The following is a 24310-nucleotide window of genomic DNA, read 5'->3' as shown; positions in this document are numbered from 1 at the left end:
AACAGGAACAGACAGCTATGGTTAGTCACACTTCAGGTCATACGTTTTATGACACTTACTATTTTTTGAGTCAACATACAACAGTGAGCAAGTGTAGCATATTGGCCCACAAATACTGGGTGTTCTGGCTTTCTCCAAACCTCTCAAGTATCAGTATGCAATTAATGCACATGGAAAGAATTTTGATCATTTTGCTGGGCTGATGGGGGGCAAATATGGTTTGTTGTGGATGAATAGAAAATAATTAATGCACTAGAATCTAAAAGAGGGATCAGTGATTCAGCAAAATGATTATGTATGATCTCAGGATTTAATGTTAATAAATTCATGTATACATCAATCTAGACTTTGTAACAGTAAAGAATCAGAAATTTGTAGAGCGGAATAGGGCTTATTTATCCCATCGAACCTGCACAGGCTCTCAGAGCAAGCTTTTCTTTCAAACCTACTGCCCTGCTCTATGCCCATACCACTTCAAACTCCTTTCATATACAGTAAACCTCTGGCTTGAAATGAAACCGAGTCGGACAGGGCCCAAAACAAATTATTTTAAAAATTTCTACGAGCCAAAAATTTCTGTGGTCTGTGTATAGACAGCCCCCTGCTGGCCCAACTCTCCTAGTGCACACCATCGCCCCTCCCCGGTGAGCGGCCCGGCCCAAGTGATGCCCACAGCTTCCCACTTCTGTGCACAATTGACTGCTGCGTTTCGCTTGCAGTCAATACACTTTATAATATATTCTGAGTCGTCTCAACGACGTGATGAGCAGCTATATCAAGAGACGAGTAACCAAGATTACATCACCTATTTGGAATTTACAATTATGAGAAAATCTTCAGTACTCTGGTCTTATTTTAATTCCCAGTTTTAATAAATTACTAGTATCTACAGATTCAATGCAAGGCAGTTAAATTTGTAGATGACTCCAAGCTTGTAAATATTATGGAATGAAATAACGTAGCCAAGATCTTACAAAGAGCATGACAGGATATGCACCCTAGCCCGTTCCTGACAAATTAAGTTCAATGAGGATTAATGCATGGTTCTGCAAACAGGAAGTGAAAGTAGGAGACACATGGATGGAATAAAATTTATCAAGCAGGAAGCTGAAATTCACGTGGGTGTCAATTGACTCACTGTTACCAAACTGTGTAAAACAGCAATAAACATGCAACCAGGATGCTGGATTAGAACACTAAATCAGATAGATCCCTGGAGGTCATGCTCAAGTTCTTTGGCTGTGGTCTGATCATTTTCTGGAGTTTTAATCACTGTGATACAAGGGAGGTGCCCAGATGTTCGAGACAACACAGAGGATAGAATGGACAGCAAGCCCAATTACAGCAGAATGAGTTGTCAGAACTGACAAAATAAGTCACAGCTGTGCAGCTTTGCAAACAATCTCAGAAAGACCTTAGAGATGCATTACAATGCTGAATAAGAGAGAAAGTCTACAATAACTTGTATTTACATACTGATTTCCAAGGAGGCTAAGTTATGGAACAATGTACAGTGGCATGGTTGGACACTGGACATGGGAGGAGGGTGACCAAAAGTGTAGTCGACGAGGTAGGTCCTCAGGCGGATTTAAAGATAGATAGGGCAAGGTGAAAGGATTCAGGCAGGGAGTTCCTGAAATTAGGGGTGCAGTGGCTGAAGGCATGATCACCAATTGTGCCACAGAAGGGGTAGGAGATCACGCAGTAAGCCTGTATCAGCTGAGAGAAAGAGGTGGAGAAGTGGGGTGTGAGCAGGTCAGAAGAGCAGGAAGGTGTTAGGGTGTGAAGGGACTTCTGCGATGGTAAGGAACATAAACATCAATCGGTTTCAAAACAGGAAGCAGGTGGAACCTGAGGATTGGGGTGATGGGCATGTCCACTTTAACCTGCAGTCAATTAGTGCTCATCCAGGCTTTAATATCCGACAGGCAGGCTGACAAAACATCAGTGAACTTGGGATTGTGACTAGAGGGGGGGAAAAAAAAGTAGATTTGGGTGTCATCTGCATGTCATCTGTGGAAGTTGACCTCATGTCTGCAGATGATGTCAAGAGGAAGTATGTCGATGAAGAAAAGGGGGGGAACTGAGTAAAGACACTTGAGGTACGAGTTTCCCAATGGCAATGAGGGTAAAAACATGAAAAGCTAAGACAAGAAAGTCACACAATCAATTCACATTCTTTCTGCAGGTGACTGAGAGTGGGAGGGGTAACCATTGAAGGAGATGGGTCAAGCAGGATAGTTCAAGTGTACATCAAAGCAACAGAACAAGATGGCACAAGTTCAATTGTGAAGGGCTATTTTAGGACACCATGGAGCATTTATTCACATAGAGGGCAATTAACACCTGGAAGGTGGTAGCCATGATACCCAACTTATTTAAGAAACTGCTTAATGTTGTAATTCATAGATTCATAGAATGTTACGGCACAGAAGGAGGCCATTCGGCCCATCGAGTCTGTGCCGGCTCTTTGACAGAGCAAGTCACTTTCACTAACCCCAATCACCAGCATTCTCCCCATAACGCTGCAAAGCCGTCTTCCCCAGATATCTATCCAGTTCTCTCTTAAAAGCTGTTATCGAATCGGACTTCACTTCCCTTTCAGGCAGATCATTCCAAATTCGAACAACTCGCTGAGTGAAAAAAATTCTTCTAACCGCCCTTCTGCTTCTTTTGGTAGATATCTTAAGACTGTGACCATGGGTCACAGACACACCTACCAGCAGAAACAGCTTTTCCTTATCCAGCCTGTCGAAACCTTTCATGATCTTGAAGACCTCTATCAGGTCCCCGCATAACCTTCTCTGCTCTAATGGGAAAAGTCCTAACTTCTCCAGCCTGTCCTCATAGCTAAGGTTCCCCATTCCTGGTATCATTCTCGTGAATCTCCTCTGCACCCTTTCCAGTGCCTTAATGTCCTTCCTGAAGTAAGGTGCCCAGAACTGAACGCAGTACTCCAGCTGAGGCCTAACCAGTGTTTTGTATAGATTAACCATAACCTCCCTACTCTTATACTCTATGCCCCTACTAATAAAGCTCAGTACACCAAATGCCTTTTTTACTGCCTTATCTACCTGCCCCGCTACCTTTAATGATTCGCTTTCTTGAACACCCAGATCTCTCTGTACGTTCACCCCCCTTAAGATTGAGCTACCAAGTCTATATTGCCTCCTAACATTTTTCCTACCTAAGTGTATCACCTCACACTTATCCACATTGAAATCCATTTGCCGGATGGAATAGGATGGAATATTGGTATTCCAGGAATGGATAAGATTAATCTTCATCTGAATCCCTCCCACGATAGAAACAAAGCTGGTTTAAACAATACAACATGAAAATGAATCACTACAATCCAGTTGAATAGCCCTCTGATTTGGTCAAACTGTCTGATTACAAAACAACTAATAAAAAAAAATTCTAGCACAACTGCATTGCCTTACGAGGAGCAGACCAATTCATAATTATACACATCATTTAACAATTTCAAATAATTTTTAAATAAATAATAATTTGGTCACTCACTCCATAACTGGTTGTGGGACATTGCTGTGCGCAACTGGCTGCCGCGTTTCGCCCATAAAATACACAATCACTGCACTTTACAGTATATTCTGCGAAGCACTTTGAGACGTCTTGAAGACGTGATAAGGTGCTACATCAAATGCAAGGATTATTATTATTATCTATGTTGTACATAAAAATCACAAAACAGATGTAGACTGATCAAAGCAAAATATCTAAATATGACGAACTTAAGATCAGACTTTTTCATGCAACTTTCATGTATTAATACTGGCAGTCCAGTGTCAAAATACCCTTTCTAGGCTCTCTCTCTCTGCTCCACATTATACATCTCAGAGTGCAAGCAGACAAGCAAAATCAAACTAGGGGGATTTGTTCTATGATTTTCATTCTGTGGCATTTCATTCTGTGGATTATATACATTTATATAATCTGTTCAATAGCACACAGAGGTCAGAAACTCATATGAATAAGAACATGAAATAAAAATTGGTGGGACACACAACTGTCACAATATATGTTCCCATTACAGCCCTGGGAGATGTTGTACCATTACATAGAAACGCAGCAACAGGGACAGACTATTCAGCCCCTCGAGCCTGTTCCTCCATTTTATAAGATAATTTTATTACCAGGAATGAGAGGATTATAGGTCTGTGAAAGGCTTGTAACATTTGAAATCATGCTACTGGTTAAATGTCCGAATGAAATATCTTTCAAGTTTCCTGATGACCAAGTGGGTAAAGCCATGACAAGCAGGTCACACAATCAATTCCCACTGTACGCACAGTTGGACAATCTCAGCCAAATCACTATCCAGTGACCCCTCCTGGGAAATGCATGGATACTGAATAAGAATAGGATCAATCTCCATTATGACGCACTCGATGATCAAAATCATTTGTGATAGTGATTAAAATTCACTCTCCAGGTTTACACATTAAGAATGATCATTTGGCCACGTTGCCAGATAGCATGTAGCACCCATGAAATGCAACCCAAGAGTCTGTTACCTTTGGTAGAGGAGAAAGCGAAGGAAAGAAATGTGGCAAAATTATACATTCAAAATATTTCATTTAATGTACAACAGCATTTACTTAAAAAATGTTTTCCTATGTTTGTTTTGGTTATTCAACAATAATGTTTTTTGCATAAAACAAGTAGTTTTCCTTTAGGTCATGTTACCTTGAATACAAGAACAATACCTTGCACTTATATAGTGCCTTCTATGCAGGGCAAGGTCTCAGAGCGCTTAACAGTGGCGTAGCCTGACTCTGAGCCGGCGGGGGGAGGCGGGAGGTAGCCGTAAGCACAGTCCAAGAGGAAAGTTTTCAAGCGGGACTTGAAAGAGGGGAGAGAGGGGCCAGCGGGGGAACTGAGGGAGAGTGTTCCAGAGTTTTGGGGCGTAGTGGCTGAAAGCACGACCTCCGATGGTGGGGCGGAGGGTGCGAGCGATGAGCAGGAGGCCGGTGTCAGTCGAGTGGAGGCGCTGGCTGGTGGATTGGGGGGTGAGTTGGTCGGAGAGATAGGGAGATGCCAGGGAGCGAATGGATTTGAACAAGAGTGTGAAGATCTTGAAGTCGATCCATTCGGTGATGGGGAGACAGTGGGGCTTGGCCATAATGCATTGTACTCTTGCAGTAAACAGACAAATAAAGTGAAAACAAACAGCACAAAGGTCACGTTATCTTGCTGCTACTGATGGAACGTACCTGCACTTGCTCCTAAGTTTCCTGGACTTCCCATCATCGTCTGATTACTCAACAGTTGCTGTGGCATTACTGAGTAGGGGCCACTGTTTCGCATTGGTGGGAAAGATCCTGGGCTTGTCTGAGCCTGCACGTGCATTTCCATTGGTACATTTCGACCTTGTTGCTGTTGTCTGGCTGGTTGCACACCTCGAGTGTTACTGAAAGCTACAATTGGAATTGAAAAAAGGAAAATAAACATGCATTAGCCAATACTGAAGTAAAAATTACAGTCATGGGTTTTTTTTGTTTTAAAAAAACTACTCTTCCTACATGGAGGAAAAAGGACTACATCAAGAAGCTGAATTCCAGATTAGCTTTCAGGAAGCATTAGACTCACATCCACTGAGCAGAATGAGTATTTGCCAGATCTTTACTATGATGGAATGTCCCAGGCCCCAGCATATCTGGGAGATAATCAAAATAATCTAACCAGTATGCCCTTTACTACAAAAAACTCAATTAAGTTTCAAACTCAGTTAACTTGTGGTTTGGTGCAGCAGATGAGAAGTTATCTGATTTACCAAGGCCAAGCATGTCAAGTTCTCTTAGCTGGAGAAACAACAGAAATTTGACAGTAATAACTTGCATTTGTATACCCATCACTTTAGATAACGTCTCAAGAGAGGTTAACAATGATGGATTTGAGTGCTGACTAAGGGAGAGAGAGAGATAACTATAGGCGATAACTATAGGAGGTTTTTAGGCAGGATTTAAAGACAGAGGGATGACACAGAGGTGCAGGGGGAAGGAGTTCCAGAGGTGTAGGGACATATAGTAAATATAGATCCAGGTCCAGAACTAATCATGAAACACTAGATGCTAATTAGAATACTTGTCCCCAAGGATGAACCAATTAGTAAAGAAACACATTTTACTCTCAATCCAAAAATTGCAGCTAGTGTTTCTTCAACAGAAAAAATATTTAGGTTAGCCCATAAAAGCATCGGAGCAGAAGATAAAAAGCGAAATTAATGGGAAATAAACATCAATTAAAAATAGCTTTCCTGGAACAGGTGTGACATCTTCTGCAAATCAGAATGGCTAAATGCACCTTGAATGTTAACAGTGGAGCTGGGTCTCCAGACCAGAGTCATTTCTTCATTACCTTCACAGACCTGCCCTTGTCTGGTTTGAATCCTACACCTCCCACCGTCTCCACTTTGTTGCCACTAACGGCTTCATCTCAAGCCCCTGCACCGTCACGTATGGTGTCCCTCAGGTAGGTCTCTGCCCTTGGCCCTCTACTTTTCAACATCTATATGCTTCCTTTTGGTGACATCATCCGCAGACATGGGATGTAGACAACTTCCACATGTATGCAGATGACAACCAACTCTGCCTCTCTGCCCCACCCTTGACTCCAGGACCACTGCTGTCCTCACAGACTGCTTGTCGGGCATCAAGTCCTGGATGAGAGCTAAATTCCTGCAGTTGAATGTCAACAAGACCGAGGCCCTCCTGCTTGGCTCCCATCAACCCCTCCATACCTCTGTTGCTGAGAGCAAATCCCTGCCTGGATGCACCCTACATCTCACAGAGCCAATACGGAATTTCGGGGTCCTGTTCAACCCTCAACTGTCCTTCATACCCTACATCTGTGCCATGAACCGCTCCGCCTTTCTCCACCTCCACAACATCACCCGGCTGCACCATTGTCTCACAACACAGGCCGCCGAAACTCTCGTACACACATCCATAACATTCTGGCTCGACTAAGCAAACTCCCTGCTTGTTGACCTCCCCAACTCCTCCCTCCACAGGCTGCAAATTATCCAGAACTCTGCAGCCCGTATCCTCTCCCGCACCAAGCTCCACGACCCGATCACCCCCATCTTGACTCCACTGGCTTCCCAACACACAGAGCATACAGTTCAAGATCCTGGTCTTCACTTTCAAATCCCCCATGGCCTTGCTCACCCTATCTCTGTGACCTCCTAACCCCCTACCAACCTGACCACTCCCTCCGCTCAGCAGGCATCAGCCTGCTTCACTATTCCCATCTCGCCCGCCCTAACATTGGTTGGCGGGGCTTCACACACTCTTGCCTCCACCCTCTGGAACTCCAACCCGCAGTCCCTTCGCCTCGGCCCCTCCCTTGCTTCCTTCAAGACCCTCCTCTTCAACCATGCACTTGGTCACCCTCCTTCCCCCAGTGCCCTCCACCCAACCCGATCCCCAGCTCGGGTTCGAAACACTGATTGTCCGGCGCCTTGGGACATCCTTCCAACGTGAATGGCACTAAACAAATGTAATTTTGTTGTCGTTACCCCACATGTATATCTACACATATATAATCTACACACACATAATAGTGTATTTCTATATATATATATATTATATGCATGTGTGTGTGTAGATTATATATGTGTAGAGTACATAAACATAGGTCTGGAATGAACTAATTTTATTAGTTCTTGCACAGGCCACTGGATGGAGCACTTTTCAACAACAATTGTATACAGAAGGATGAAACGCTGTTCTATGGGAAGTGAAAGGTACTACCAAAAATTGCAGAGGGAAGTACACAATTCTAACTATCAGTCCCCCTGACATGTACAAACTAAAAGAGTAGGACTTTAGAAAGTGGCAAACTAAAACTAGATTAAATGTGGAAATGTATAAAACGTGCAAACACTTGGGGACACTATGGAAATGCAAGTTGTTTTAGCTGTTTTATAAAACCCATTAGATTCAAAATACAGTATTACACTTATATAGAGCCCTTCTTGTCAGGAGGATGTCCCAAAGCCCTGGCTGGACATCGGAGTCGAGGAAGGAGTTTGTGGGAGGGCATTGAGGATGGGAAAAGATGGTCAGAGAGGTACATGTTGCGACTTACCTTGAAAGAGGGGAAGGAGGGTGCAAGTCTGAGGGACCTAGAAATGGAGTTCCAAAGAGCAGGCACCAATTGACAGAACCTGCCTGATGATAGTGGAGCTGATAAAGCAGGGGCATAGAGTTGGCCAATGTCGGCAGAGAAAAGGGAATAGCCAGGTTGATACAGGTGAAATGGGCTGCCGAGGTTGGGTGGGGCAAGACCATCGAGGGATTTAAATGTGGGATACTGTATGTAATTGATTAATTCCATCATATATCAGATAGCAGCAGAGATGATTAAAAATACCAAGCACACTTAGCTGAAGAAAGAAACTTGGTTTAATGGGGGAGGGTTGTCAAGAGAATATCCATATAATCAGCTGTTATTGTCTAATTTAAGTTTAATAGTTTAATAAGCAAAGGATGCACACACAAACGTGCGCATTGCTCTCAACAACACTCATGTGTTAGGTGAGTAACCTAACCACAAGTTGAGTGTTAGGACTAATGATCTTCATACTGTCAAAAATAAACAGCTTTGTATATTTAAATAGATCTGCAATCTGAGTCACCCTCAAATCACAAATGTGTGATTTAACACTTTGTCCAAGCCAACAAATCCTACGGCTCAGAGTATTACAACCTCCTCAACGTTCTCTCCTCCTTCCAATCTTTTCAGATGAACTCTTCACTTTGATTCCTAACTCAACCGCCCACAAACTTCAACCAACTATAACTCTGCCACCCACATCCTCACCTGCTCCAAACTCCATATCCATCACTCCAGTCCTCACCAAGCTCCACCATCTCCCAATGGATCGATTCCCTTACCTATGAATCCCTAGCATCTACATGCCCTAGCATCTCCCTATCTTTTTGATGTTCTCCTGTGACACTCCGCTGCTCACTCCCTCTGTAATGTGGGCTTTCCAATTCTATGCCCCTAACCTCTAGATACTCTCTCCCTCAAGTCTCCTATTGATCTTCAAGTTCCATCTTAAAACCTCTTTTTTAACTACGCCTATGGTCACCTCCCTCTTCCTCTGATCGGCATCTGACCCAATCACTGTAAAGCACTCCAAGACATTAACCTACATGAAGGACACTATATAAATGCATGTTTTTGTTGTCTGATTCACACTTGGGGTACAGGCACAGATGCCTTCCTCACCCAAAAGGTCATTTCTGTTACTCTAGAAAGTGTGCACCAGCAGGCTATTCAAGTGAGGGGCGAATCACCCCAAGTAAAATCGATCCTCATTCACACATATTCACACCAATGCACACAAACAATTGTAGGGAGATCAACTAGCCGATTCCATTGAATCTGTAACCTTCATGTGGATTATTACCACACTCGGTATTGAATTTACCTCCTGGACTATCACAAGCTTAGTTTTCTTCTTTTCTTGTAATGTTACTAAATCTGGATTTACTAATTGCACATTTTAAAATAGAAAAACCATTTAAATGAAATAACTTTAAAAAATAAAACTTACCGCTTTGTAACATCCCAGGTAATGGTTTCTGTGTTCCAAGAGATGGTCCAGAGCCACTTTCACTGCCAATTTGCAGAAGGTCTTGGAAGATGCTCTGTTTGTCGACTGGTCCACTGCCAGGCACTGTCCTCGGGTCTGGGAAAAGCTGCGATAACTGACTGTTCTGCAGGTCATCAAGAATTTCTTCTAAGTTATCCAAGTCACTGCTGATCTGTTAATAACAAGGCAATTAATTGCCTGTCAACTGTATGTTCAAGCCTGATCGGGTTTTAAGAGGAACTAAACTTTTGTCCCCAGTTTTAAAAACTCTTTTGTAAACTAATTTTTTTTATTTATAGTACACCAACAGAGTTTAAAGCCATGTGGGTGTAAAGCTAAACAAAGGTAGAACTGGTTGGTGTATCATTAAAATATACTTTTCAAGATCACTCAAATTTTGAGAAATTTAAAAAGATAGACTGGTGTCCCACTCCAAGAAAGTACCACTCTTGGATGATGTTACAGGTATTATTTCACTTAGTGAAAACACAGTGGCAGCTACGTGTTCAATGCAAAGTAAATGCTCTTCAGTGAATTACATGACCATAATCAAATATCTGAAACCACTATGTTTCATCCTGTATATAAATGATTTGTATCTAGGATTTGTGGGAAAAATCTTAGTTTGCAGATGATACAAAGATAGTGAGAATAGTAAATACAGAGGAGGATCAAAATACATGTAGATATTGATAGGATGGCTGAACGGGCAGACAAATGGCAGATAATAAAGTTTAATGAAAAAAATGTGAGGTAGTTCATTTTGGGAGGAGAACATAGGAGGAACCTAATAATAATAATAATAATCCTTGCATTTGATATAGCGCTTTTCACGTCGGGAGGACGTCCCAAAGCGCTTCACAGAATACACTGTAAAGTGAATTGACTGTATATTTGTGGGCAAACGCGGCAGCCAATTGCGCACAGCAATGTCCCACAAACAGTCGTAGATTGAAAATGACCAATTTATTATTGTTTTTAGTTTTGGAGGGATTATTATTAGGCGTGTGGAGTAAGGAAACTTACCTATAACTTAGAGGAGATAAATCTTAAAGGGCTAGAAGACTAGTAGTGCAGATTCAGATGCCACTGAAGGTAGTGACCCAGCTGGATAAAGCCATTTAAAAAAAGCCAATGGGATTTTTGGATTTATAGCTTGGAAGAGAGTATAAGGATAGATTGTGTTGAATTGATACAAAACAATGGTTGGAGTACGATGTGCAGTTTTGGGGTTCCTCATTATAGGAAGGAAAGATGTTAAGCACTAGAGGCAGTACAGAGAAGATTCACCAGGATGTTGCCTGGAATGAGAAAATGCAGTTTGTCAAAAGGCTCGATAGACTTTTTTCTTTGGAGCGCAGAAGGCTGAGAGGGGATATGACAGAGCTGTAAAGATATCTGTGGCTTAGATAGGGCGGACAGGGAAAGATCATTTCTGGGAGAGTGGGGTTCTTGAACTAGAAATCATGGTTTTACAAACAGAACTGGGAGATCCAGAACGGAGAGTGGAAGGAGTGTGGAATTCTCTGCCGCAGTTGGTTGTTGGGGTGGCAACCATGTACAAATTTAAAAAGAGACAGAAAAAATAAAGTTGAAGGATATGGGGAAGAAGCCAGGATACATGACCAGGGGTGAATCCAGGACAGACACTCATGTGGAGTATAAACACCAGCCTGACAGGATGGGCCGAATGGCCTGTTTCTGAGCTGTACTGTCTATGAATCTATGGTGACATAAACTGCAAAAACCTAGTCTTGACAGTTTAAGATGACATTGGTTATCCTCATTTGAAATAATGGCTGTATAATTTACTGACATAGTTACCGTTTATTGTACGCACAAGACAGTGAATAATTGCAATTATGCTTACCGTTGTGGTGCTGCATTTCTGTTTCAAGATGCTGTGCAACTTAGGAGCTGAAGGAACATCGGATTTGTGATGTAGGAGCTGCAGATGTATTGAATTTGAGACAAAGAATATAGGTTATTTTGACAGGAAATGCAGTCAATGTATACATTACAGTGAACTCTGGAAAATTCATCACTCGAAGTGAAAAAGATCCAGCGATGAATTATCTGAAGTTAGCTGTTGGTCCTCACCCTATCCCCCCAGGCCGCTCTATCTTGCTCGCTCAGCCAGCACCCTCTCACTGCAGAAATATGAGCATGACAAACTCCGACGAGGACCCACTGTAGTTGCCAACCCTCCCAGATAGTCCTGGAGTCTCCAGGAACTCAAGATTAATCTCCCAGACACTACTACGAGTAACCCGGGAGAAAAATCATAGCGAATTCGAGATTTCGGGACATTATTAGGACTTTACGATACTTTACAATGCTACTGTAAAGTCAGTGCTGTCTCATTTTACAATAGCAACCATTCCTCCCTGAATACGTCCAACCAGAGCTGGCAACCCAAGCATCCACACCAGTCACAGGATAGTTACCTGATCAATTTTAGATTGGAATACTTACAAACATTTCTACAAATGCGATGAGTTAAATGTTAAGTGGAGTTCCGAGTGCCCCTTATCAATAGTTTATATGGGAAGCAGTGAGGATATTAGCGATATGACAACTTAAATGATAGGGATTAGTTAAGGCAGGGTCGAGTTATCCAGAGTTTACTGTATGTTGACATTTTAAAATTTCACATGCACACAGATCTCTGGAAGTGAACTACAGGACAGAATGCCCTACTGGGAGCAGTAGTTGAGGCAAAATCCATATTGACTTTCAAGAGCAAATGAGACAGATACCTTAAAAAGGTCTAGGGGCAGCAGCTAAATTGGTCTGAAAGAATTACTCTTGAGGGAGCTGGCACAGATGCTATGGGCTGAATGGCCTTCGTCTGTGTCATACATTTCTATAGTTCTATAAGGAATTAAAGACCATAAACCATAAAACTACACGATTTTATGCCCATTGCCAATTATTCATTATTTTTTTACAACAGTGAAACATTTTTCTCTTGCTTTATCTCGTGTAGGAATAGTGTGGTGTATGTGGGAGGTGAGGGGTAAAAAAAAATTAGATAAATTTCAGTATTATTTGACTTTGCTTGCGTAGTGCTGGTTTCACAGTGAAGATAAGTATTCTATTACCATCCCGTTTGTATCTGATTCTTCAAGTATTTATTCAATTCCCTTTTAAATGTTGCAATGGAAATGGTTCCAAAAGGTAATGAGTGTGATGCAGATCTGACATTATGCGAATGGTAGTATAGTAGAGGTAGTACTGTATCACAATAGCAACAATAAACAAAGTAACACGGTAGACCTTTGGAATCATGATTACCTGCTTCTATCAAACACAAGAAATGATTGTAAGAGGAATTAGTGCTGACGTGCTAGTTTCCTTAACATGATGCAGGGCTCAGTAATATTAGTGACTAGTACGACAAACTCAGAAGCAAGTGCAAGCGGCCACGAAGCACCCGGGACACTACCCCGCGTGAAGGGCGCTAATAAGTGCAAGTTGTTGTTGTTATAATGCATTAGAACTTAGTTTCGTTTTAAGGACTCTCCCCTCACCACATGTTATAACAGACCTGGACTTAGTAACAAGCTGAGTACAGGAAAATATTCAACACCTTATATAGGAAGTTTATAAAACAGTACATAATGGATCTTTTGTTGTAAAGAGGGATGTGTGCTGCTGTAGTTTAACAGGATATTAAAAACAAAAGCATTTAATAAAACTGAACTTCATTTAAAATTGAACTTCACAATTCTATACAAGTCACAACACCGCACAGGCCATAACTGTTTGGCTTGCACTCTGCCATTATTGAGATTAGAAAGGTACGAGATACAGGTAATGTGGGAATAATAATAATAATAATAATAATCCTCGCATTTGATATAGCGCTTTTCACGTCTGGAGGACGTCCCAAAGCGCTTCACAGAACACACTGTAAAGTGAATTGACTGCATATTTGTGGGCGAACGCGGCAGCCAATTGCGCACAGCAATGTCTCACAAACAGTCGTAGATTGAAAATGACCAAGTTAATTATTGTTTTTAGTTTTGGAGGGATTATTATTAGGCTCTGTGTGGAGTAAGGAAACTTGCCCAAGGTTTCGCCCTGCCTGGAATTGAACTCAGGTCTCTCGCTTGCAAAGCAAGTGCTCTAACCACTGAGCTACAGGACTCCACAACTGTCCGTTTCTTAAAAAGATCCATATAATTTCCTGCCAAAGCACATCCATTTTCAGAGAACAGTAGTTAGGAATTCCAAAGCATAGCGTAGAAAATAAACCTTACCCCTGGCTCAGTTGATAAAGACACTAATATAATAAGGCAGGATTTGATGCCTGGTCGGTGCTAAATGAATTGATGTCACCCAGGCAGCAGCAAGGAGAGAATGGGGGCGACTGAGAAAATCATTTGGGGCTCCTGCTCTCCATTATTATTCAGTGATCTTCACTGGAGAGTGTACAAACATGAAGATTGGGTGGGTGAGGACAATATCAGTTGTGTATGGTCAAATAATCCTTTAATATAGCAACTTATTATTATGTCTAAACATCTCAAAGTGCTTCACAAGATTTTTAATGAGGTCTAGTGACTATTTCGCAAGCAAATAGACACTTTGGGAGAAGTACTGCCACAAGGAAGGATAATAATAACAATAATCCGTGCATTTGATATAGCGCTTTTCACGTCTTCTGGACGTCTCAAAGAGCTTCACAGATTATGCTGTTAAGTGGATTGACTGTATATTTGTGAGCGAAACGCGGCAGCCAATTGCACACAGCAGTGTCCCACAAACAGTTTGGTGGGTGAAGAGCTTGAAATCGATCTGCTGAGAGTGAGGGAGACAGTGGAGCATGGCGAGGACTGGGATGATGGGTGTGCAGAGCCTGGTACGAGCGAGGTCAGAATCTGTTATTAATCCCACCAGGATGCATGAAGAGCAGGAGGAGGGAAGAAAATTGAAGGATAAAACGCTCTGCGCCAATCGCTTCACCAGTGGGAACAGTGGATCATGTGATAGGGAGTGGGAATTCTATAGAAAAAAGGAACACCTCGACAGGTGTTTTGGCTTTCAAAGTTGAAATTGGGCAGTGTTTTAGTGGCTCTTTTCCTGAATAGAGGAAACGCCACAAGCTTCCTTTGGAGCAGTCTATGCTGACTATGGTTAGGTATATTTCAGTAACCAATCAACAAATGACCCAGTAAAGAGCAGTTATCAAGGCCATTAGTACATTTAGGAAACAAAAATGGGCACAGTGTGCAGCACAAAGAAAGCTTCAGGGCAACAGCACAAAACCAGGAAATCTCACTGCTATAAAGCTGAAGTGAACATTACAACTGAAGGAACACAGTGACAAGGCAAAGGGTATTGTATATTGGCTTCCAAACTCCTATGTAAGAACGAAGGCGGGAAGAGATCTGTAATTACAGCGTTGATTCAAGGCATGTATTACGTAGAAAGATTCCACAAGAGTTGAAAACATTGAAGCAAAACTGATCACAGTGTAGTCTGTCATGCTCTGATGGACCACAGTACAGCCGATCCAAACTGTTCCAGAGCTGGCTATTGTCCAGTAGATCATCTCACTAGTCTATAAATCCCTTCATGCCCTGGCATCTCCCTGCCTTTCTGACCTCCTCTCTCCCCACTCCACTACTCACTGCTTCCGCTCGGCTGGCCTCCTGCGCGTCCCTCATGCCTTCCACTCAACCATCGGCGGCTGCTCTTTCAGCCATTACTCCCCAAAACTTTGGAACTCTCTTCCTCAATCCCTCAGTCTTGTCCCCTCCTTCCCCTCTTTTAGATCACAACTGAAGAGCTTCCTCTTCGACCGTGTTTACAATCACCTTCTCCAAGAACCTACCCTTGTGAAGAGCGCTTTGTAAATGCAAGTTGTTGTTGTTTTGTGCAATTGATGTTGCAAACCCAGGTGTATGCATTGCAATACATCAAAATTCTAATGCATAATAAATAGGCTGGTGCAAAGGTGAGATGATAGGCATACTTGCTATTGTAGTATATATTAGTTTTCCCCCCTTCCCTTTGCTTCATAGATCAATTTAGTCCGTCTGGCAAAAGAGCATACCTACAGGAGATTATCCTACAGATTACATCCTGGCCCAAATTTAGATGAGAAAATCTGGGTTTATAAATGCTCTCCTGTGGTTCCACCTACTGCAGAGAGAGTCCTGCACTACGTTGCTCACCTTCAATAAGCAAATTCAGTACAACTCCCATTATAATGAGGTCGGCTAAATCCAATCTCTTAAAACGTAGATTATTATTATGATGATTTCCTCCAACCGTGTGCATGCACAGGAAATGACATTAGCAGTGTTTCTGCGCATCACACGCGTTCACAGGAAGAGACATCGGGAAAGACCCGACACCCCTGAAACTAGCCTTAATGTGTGGAGAGCATATTAATTCAGTCCATGTATCGGACTCAATCAATCCAGGTGCACAGGGACCCCATCTTATAAGCAAATGAGGAGAGTTCTCCTGAAGTAATTGCAAGAGCCAATTTCCGTCAGCAACAAGTGATCAGAAATTTAAGATAATTGCAAGAAGGAATTAAATGGTTAAAAATATTTCTTTACACAGAGCGGGTTTGGAATGTGGAATCTGCCGCAAACTAGTTGAAGCAGAGTTCAAAAATGTGTTTAAGCTGAAATTAGATAGATGCTTTGAAATGAATATTAAAGGGCATGGAAATCATGCAGTCCGTGGAATTTGATTTGGTATGGAGAAAAACACCAGCACAGCACAGCCTCGACTGGCCAAATGGCCCATTTCTGTGCTGCAACATTCAATGATTCTGTAAAGTTGGTAGATGGCCCAGCTAATTTGGTTTCCAGCATCAATTAATTAACTTAATTACAGTTTCTGCCATGCATTTTAGTCAGTAACAAATGCCTAATAATAATCCCTCCAAAACAATAATAAATTGGTCATTTTTAATCCATGACTGTTTGTAGGACACTGCTGTACGCAATTGACTGCTGCGTTTCGCCCACAAATATACGGTCAATTCACTTTACAGTATATTCTGTGAAGCGCTTTGAGACATCTAGAAGACGTGAGAAGCGCTATATCAAATGCAAGGATTATTATTATTAAATTACATATTTAGAATTTTTTTTACAAGGTCGAGGACACATTTTAGTATAATACAACTCTTTTACAACCTCTACAAGACCAGCCTTAACAGACTTAAGGAGTTCAAAAATTTAGTCCAATTATATATCCAGATCAACACTTATTTACTATCAGTCGTCCTCTGACCAGCTTCCAAAATCAATTAGGTTAAAACTCACCCATGTCTTACCTTTATAAATCATATAAATCGCTAAAGTCGTACATGTATTCGAGTCCCATTCAGTTTTCTATAGTTTCCTTAAGATTTCTTTGAACTAGTCATATTTTATAAATTGAAGAAATGGCTAAATCATAACAGTTTCTTGGTCCCAAATACATCCTTAATCCAATCCAACTCATCTCCGAACTCGTAACACCCCTACTGCACTTACCAGCTGCATTGAAATACGAATATGCTTGAAACAAGTGCGGGAACCAAAGCCTTGACCCGTCACTGCATGTGCTGCAGTGGTGAAGTACTGCATATGCAGAAGCGTACTCAGTTGAAACAAGCGCAGAAACAAGGTACATGTTTACTGTTATGAGTTAGTCGTATAAGATCCAACTTATACAAGTTTGCCTGCAAGTCATGCTTCATGCAAGTATGGCTATAAAATATGTTCATTGTTTCAAGGGTGTTTGTGGGACATTGCTGTGCACAAATTTGTCTTCCTCTACAAATACACAATCACTCTACTTCACACTAACTCCTGTGTAGAACTTTGAGACAACCACCCGACATGAATGCAGAGATAATTATTATCATCATCACAACTAAGAACTGATAAATATCAGAACTGGATAAATCTCATGTAATCCATCACATCTCATTGCTGGCAAGAAAATTACAAGCTACCGTATGAGCATTGACAGGATGTGTGGATAAAAATGTCCTTCGGCCTAATTGATCACGGTTTTCCACAATACGAACCCTACATTTTCCTAAGTGTATAACAGTTTCCTAGGAATCCGAGAAGCAGCCAAGACAACTTTAACTTGTTCCAGCTGTTGATTGCCCTGGTTGAAGAAATACTTCCTGATATCAGTCTAAAATTGGCTCTCCACAATCTTGAACCTGTGCTTCTTTGTCCTGCTGGCTTGGCGTATATTAAGTATTGTTCCAACTTTACTTGTTCTATCCTGTTTCCTGTTAAGTATCTTTAAAGAAAGATTCCCTGTCTGAGAACATCACTGATTCTCAATTCTCTTCCTTGATTTAAGTACCCTGGAACATAGTTTCTCCACCCCAGGAATGATTTTTTTTGCTGAATTCAACTGAATCTCAACAATGTATTCATTAGTGCATCTGAACCTCTTGAGAATCACACAGGTTTAAAACATGAAGCTGAGACTCAGTGATAGAAAGGTAGTGTTCCAATGCTCAGTTGCAACCCAAAGGCACTGAGCTAGTTAGTGTTCGTTAACTCTGCTTGCATATTTTATATGCAGGTGACGAACAATTGTACATGTTCTGGTTTGGGTTAGCAAGCGGAATGAACCAATTTCTTCAGGATTAACAACTCTTTTACAATTTTCTAAGAAGCCAGTTTCTGATCTCTGTTGCACGGTTAAAACATGTGCTAAGAGTCCCAACACAACTCTTAAGGACCTTACCCAACAAACATCAGTACAATTCAAAAGTGAAAATTTCTGGATAGTTTTGAATATCAAATGTACTTCAAAAACTGCAAATGTAAGGAGAAAGAATTGCATTGTATGTATAAACCGGTGTTGTAAGATTTATTCTTTTTTACATTGCGCTTAACTGTATGGAAAGCTCATTCCATTGCTGCAGTCATTAATCTGGTTCAGTAAATCTACGAAGGAATTATTCAAGGCCACGTACATTTGCTGTGTGCACACACATGCACAGAGAGCTTCTTTGTCAGCGAGGCCTTTCTTGACACACGACTCGAATAACTGAGTGATATATCCAGCTGGAATTCACAAGAGTGTAGTAGAGAAAAGGTGACAGCCAGGCCAGTATGTTAAATACTTCCAGATATTCTGAGTTTTCTTATTTTCACATATCTCATTGCTCCCAAGTTGGCCATTTAATACACACACATCAACATGGTTCATGTTACTGTTAACAGTAACACTGTTTGTGTACATGAGAGTGAAACAGAATGAAATAGCCACAACAATTTTAGACTTTACATTTTTTATGGGATGTGTAGTCAATTTAACCCTTGGTGTGTTAGGTGCTTTGTCTCACAGAATTTGATTCAAATTAAATTGTTATTAAAATAAACTTCCAAACAAGAGGGCCTTATATTTACTTTTCCTTAGTTTAGGAGTACACAAATCACCAATCTAATAATCTAAACAAACACACTCAAGGCCGCCCTTTCAATATATTGCAAGCAACCACTGGTTTGATTCGATTCCAAAACTTCAACTGCAGTTTAGTTTCGGCTTCAGGTCTTTGATCAGTGAAGCTATTTAAAGAATGTCTCTGCGGTTAATATGAATGTGAAACAGCAAACCTTTGTGCCATTTTATTTACATTGCCACTTTATTCATAAAATAAAGCTGACCCATTTAAAACAAAATTAAGATGCAGAGATCATAGAGAAACAGAGATAGGCAGTTTGTTAACGAGAGAGCAAATTTGAAGTATATGCTTCTGAAGTGGCCCCCCGAAGGGCTTTTCAATTCAGCTAAAGACTCAGTTGGATTGATTACAGCCAGAGAAGTCAGGCCAACAAACATTTGGCAAATCTCCGGGCAAAGTATCATACTAGGCAATAAACATTAAAATGGATGACTGAGATAAAGAATGATAAAATCAGGGACATACAAACAGCAATGACAGAAATAACCCAGAGAGCCTATACACAAATACAATTCCCACTTAAATACAAGAAGCCAGATCATCTAAAAATCATTCTGCCAAATTAATCCGAAGTTCACAGAATTTCCATTATGCATATGACCAGCTTTTGTACAAAATTTGAAAAACAAATCAAGTCAAATCTTTGAAAAAAATACAATTGCAACCATAATGTCAAGACTATTAGCTGATTTCATATTTTGCATTTCAGTGATTGCTGTATTTATTGGATAAACGTCTAATTCAAGTTGGGACTGAAACCAAGATGAAGTATACACCGTTTTGGGAGTGAAATGGGGATCTGCATCAGTTTGCTTTAAGAGATCACTGCCAGATTGAAACATCGCCAGTTAATTTGCCAAGATATCCCTGAATTGTAATTTCAATGTACATCAAGCAGTTAAATGGCTGCTTTCAACCCCCTGGATGTAAGCTATCACTACCATCACCAGCAGAGACCACTCATTACATGGGCTGCACTAGATATTTGGCTCGTCATGTAACAGTCTATTACCAGGTTCAGTATTTACCATGAAAAGTCACGCACAAGAAGTTAAAATCAAACCCAATTTGTGACTTGGATACATGAAAACAGAAAAAAATTGAACAGAAGAATTCCTTCTAATTTCACTCCTAATATTTCTAACAAACCCCATCACACTAGTTGTAGCCAGGCTCCACTGGATCCCTATCGCCAAACGGATCGATATCAAGATCTTCACATTCGTTTTCAAATCCCTTCATGCCCTACCTCTCCGGCCTGCTTACTCTCCCAACCCACAGCCTCCGCTCAACTGGCTCCAGCCTCCTGCATGTCACTAATACCCTCCGTTCCACCATCGGCGGCCACATTTTCAGCCACTATGCCCCGAAACTCTGGAACCCACTTCCTCTATCCCTCCGTCTTCCCTTCCCATCTTCAGGTCGTGACTGAAGACCTTCCATTTCAACTATGCCTACGGTCAACTCCCCCTCCACCCGGCTCAGCGTCATGCTCCGCCACTATCAAGCGCTCTGGGATGCTACCCTGTGTGAGGGATGCAATATAAATTCAAGTTGTTGTTGAAACTATGACCCCTTTGTCATTGATTACTCAACGAAAAGTCGCCCCCCTGACCCTCCGCATCTAGCCTGTCATGCTCCTTCAGTATTTTAAAAGATCTGCATAATAGTTTCTCTCTATCTCTTCTCCTTCACTATTTTAAAACATCTATACAATAGAATCATACAGTACAGAAGGAAGCCATTAGGCCCATCGTGTCCGTGCCGGCTCTTTGAAAGAGCTGTCCAAATTAATCCCACTCTCCCGTTCTTTCCCCATAGCCCTACAAATTTGTCCTCCCCAAATATTTATCTACTTCTCTCTAGAAAGTTGATATCAAATCGGCTTCCACCACCACCCTTTCAGGCACAATATCCCCTCTCTATATCCTCTACTCCAGCGTCAAAAGCCCTAATGTACCAGATTCTCTCCTTGCAGTGTGATCCCGGTATAGATTCAGTGCATTGCTGGTTTGGGAATAATGTTGGAATACCATGAGATCGGACTAAATGGAAATGCTATATATCCTGCTTCCAGAGTATATTGAGCAGGTGCAACACAGCTCTGACTTCAGTGGCAACCCTGACAAACCCAGAATATTTGGCCAGTGGCAGCACTACAACACTCATCTACAATGTGGATTCTTATTTTGTGGTCCCTCACCTGCTTCATTATAATAGTGTCGATTTGCATGTATATTTTCTCATACCAGACATTCTAGTGAATCTGGGCTGCACCCCTCCATCTCTAAGTATCCGTTCGTTCTGTAATGGAGAGCCCAAAACTAAAGACATCCTTAACACTGTGGCCGAACAAACTTTATACACAATTCCAACACAATTCCCGATTTCTACATTCAATAACCCATTTACTAATCTCAGAATGCCATTTACCTTCTTCAGAGCTTTCTGTACCTGCAATCCCACCTTCAGTGATCTATGAATTGGTACCCACAGATTTCTCTGTTTCAATTGTTTTAGCTATCAGGTTATACTTCCATGTCTCTCTCCCCAAAAAGGTAGCATCTCACATTTACCTGCATTAAACTGCAGCTGCCAATTAATCTCCTGGCTGTTTGAGGGACATTGCTGTGCATAAATTGGCTGTGCCATTTGCCTATAATTAGTCACTACATTCAACAGCAATTGCTGCGAAACTTTAAGACACTTCAAACATGATAATCCTTGCACGTGATATACAACCAACAACAACTTGTACTTATGTAGCTCCCTTCACACAGGGTAGTGTCTTGGAGTGCTTATAGCACGTTATCATAAATCCATGAGTATATTTTAATTTGGCATTAGAAAGAATAATGTGCAGCCAAGAGCTCTGAACATAATCTTCCATCATGACAAGCTAGAGACTCAGAGCCCACAATTTAAGTGGTTCTTGGTAGCAATGGTTTGGAGAAGGTAAGAAGTTGAAACAGATCAGCTGAGTGTTTTGAATAGCGTTAGCCACAGAGCTATTGAGGTCAGAATATAAACTATTTCACTATTTTTTCACGATAATAATAAGTCATTGTATGTCACTTCAACAATTCCTCGATTTGTTGTTACTGAGATGTATTATTTGAACAATGTTTAATTAAAATTACTGTTTTTTTTTCCGTATACTATCCCCCTTCCCTCTTTGTGTTCTGATTAGCTAATTCAACACAGACAAAAGATAAAACCTGGAACCTTCATAATCTATGCTAGATCAGTTTAACGTTGGGCAATGGCTTGAATGAGTCCTCAGATTACAAAGGTCCCAGTTTTGATCCCCAAATCTGTCCTGAGTCAGCTGATCAGAACAGAAGGAGAGAAGGAAAGATGGAGGGACAAAACTCACAAATGGTTTATTGTAGGAACATGAGGAAACACTGACCTGATGCATAATGATCTACAGTGCACTAAGATAAAATTAAAAGAGGCAAGGAGTTATTTATATTCTGAACTCTCTCTTCAATCAAAAATAATCTTACAAAATGAAACATTTTGTATGTCCCTTGTTGGATGAGATGAGTTAGTAAAGCCATGCTTAGTGTGAAACTGAGCCATGGAAACCCAGAGGATCCAAGGTTCAAGTCCCCAGAGGGCTAGCTAATCTTAGCTGTGTTAGTCCTGCAATTGGCCTCAGCACCCCTGGGATATGTAGAGCGAGAAATAATTAGTCAGGATTCCTGTTCCTAATTGTCTTAGTAGCTCCTGTAGTTTTAATTGTTTTCACTGCACAATGCAAAGGACTCAAAAGTACAAATATGTTAGTGCTGCCAGTTTCAATATTAAAAAACATATATATTAAACTATAAACTTTCAAACTCTCAAACATTTAAATATCAAAAACTTGTTGAGGTGAACGAGTCTATTTATTCATTGCTCTGCAATGGAAGGCAAGCTTTAGAAACCAATGTAAACAAAGGACTTGACTGATTCTGGCATTTATCTATATCTGCAAATAGAATTACAAAACTGAGGGCTCAGCTGGTAAAGCCATTGCCCAATATGAAACTGAGCCAATACAGATTAGGAAGGTCCCAGGTTCAATCCCCATTCTATGAGGAGTTAGCTAATCAGAACACGAGGCATGGGAGGAGGAGGATACAAGGGACAAAACTAACATTTTAACTTTAAATTTGTTAAAAAAAATACATTTCAGTAATGCGAGAATAACAATGCAGTGATAAGTAACATCGAAATAACTGTGTCATACCCTATTAGACTGCACAAGTCAAAAATATTTAAATCTGGTTGATAGTACGATTCTATCCATTTATGATGAATTAGGTGATCTAAAAGTACTAGCAGCAACACCAAAAGGCAGCCCAAATCTGCAATAATAATTAGCATGCTTTGACCCAGATTTTTCATGATGTATGAAGACAGACCTGCAATGAACAGTTCAAGCCTGTTGGTTGTCTTTTCATCCAAAGAAAAAAATGCACAGCTTCAATTAGTATCGCTTTTACCTACAAGTTGCCTCTAGAGACCCTGCGTGAAGGACACAGTGTGATGCAAGTTGTTGCTGCCTCTGAAAGCAATTGCTAGTGTAAAATGGCCAGGTTTTTTGGCATTGAATTTCCCCCAAACCATTTTTTGAGATGGAAATCCTATTTTTTCGGATTACAAGAGATCAGACTCAATGGAAAAAGTCAGTGCCGCACGTGCAATGACATCTGCGTTTAGCATATTGTATCCAATACAAGGACAGAAAGTATCATACAATATATGAGATAGCACCTGCTGTGCGTTTCATACAGGAACTGCAAGAAACTGTTCAAAGGCATCATCGAAGCCGACAGCCTCTGTGACCTACTGTATTCCAAATAATGTTAGCAGAATCCTAAAAAGGGTTCGGAGCAAACCTGTGATATTCAGGCACATCTCCGCCTCTACTGCCATTATTTAGGCAGTTGAGCTCACAAACGATTTATAATACAATCAAGCATTCGCAAAGGATGATGATTATCCACATACCAGTTGTTGCAATCTCCTCCAGAAGCAATGCACAAGACGATAATTATAATTCATGGTCAGCCTGGCTCATTTGTTAGCACTCTTGCCTCGGAGTCAGAAGGTTGTGCGTTCAACAACAACAACATTACATTTGTATAGTGCCTTTCACATCTACACACTGGGACTTGGAACTCATATAGCCTAGGCTGACACTCCAATTCAGTGCTGGGGTATATTGTATTGTT

The 24310-nt window shown here is 41.1% G+C and overlaps 1 protein-coding gene across 6 annotated transcripts in view; it reads right to left on the bottom strand.

The window, feature by feature from the left end:
• Positions 1-24310, bottom strand: part of ncoa2 (nuclear receptor coactivator 2) — a 154507-nt gene that overhangs the window by 19436 nt on the left and 110761 nt on the right. For 5 of the 6 annotated variants that reach the window (XM_007886931.2, XM_042332452.1, XM_042332453.1 and 2 more), the window contains 3 exons: positions 11502-11579; positions 9593-9803; positions 5238-5441 (listed from right to left, as the gene is read on the bottom strand). In XM_007886931.2, the coding sequence (XP_007885122.1) occupies positions 5238-5441; positions 9593-9803; positions 11502-11579 (493 nt within the window). The remainder of the gene's footprint in view (positions 1-5237; positions 5442-9592; positions 9804-11501; positions 11580-24310) is intronic. The other variant, XM_042332451.1, reaches the window with a different exon arrangement.

The sequence above is a fragment of the Callorhinchus milii genome, unplaced genomic scaffold (assembly GCF_018977255.1).
Source record: "Callorhinchus milii isolate IMCB2004 unplaced genomic scaffold, IMCB_Cmil_1.0 Scaffold2, whole genome shotgun sequence".
NCBI lineage: Eukaryota > Metazoa > Chordata > Chondrichthyes > Chimaeriformes > Callorhinchidae > Callorhinchus > Callorhinchus milii.
The sequence above is the reverse complement of the archived record's forward strand: the minus strand, read 5'-3'. Positions and strand labels throughout refer to the sequence as shown.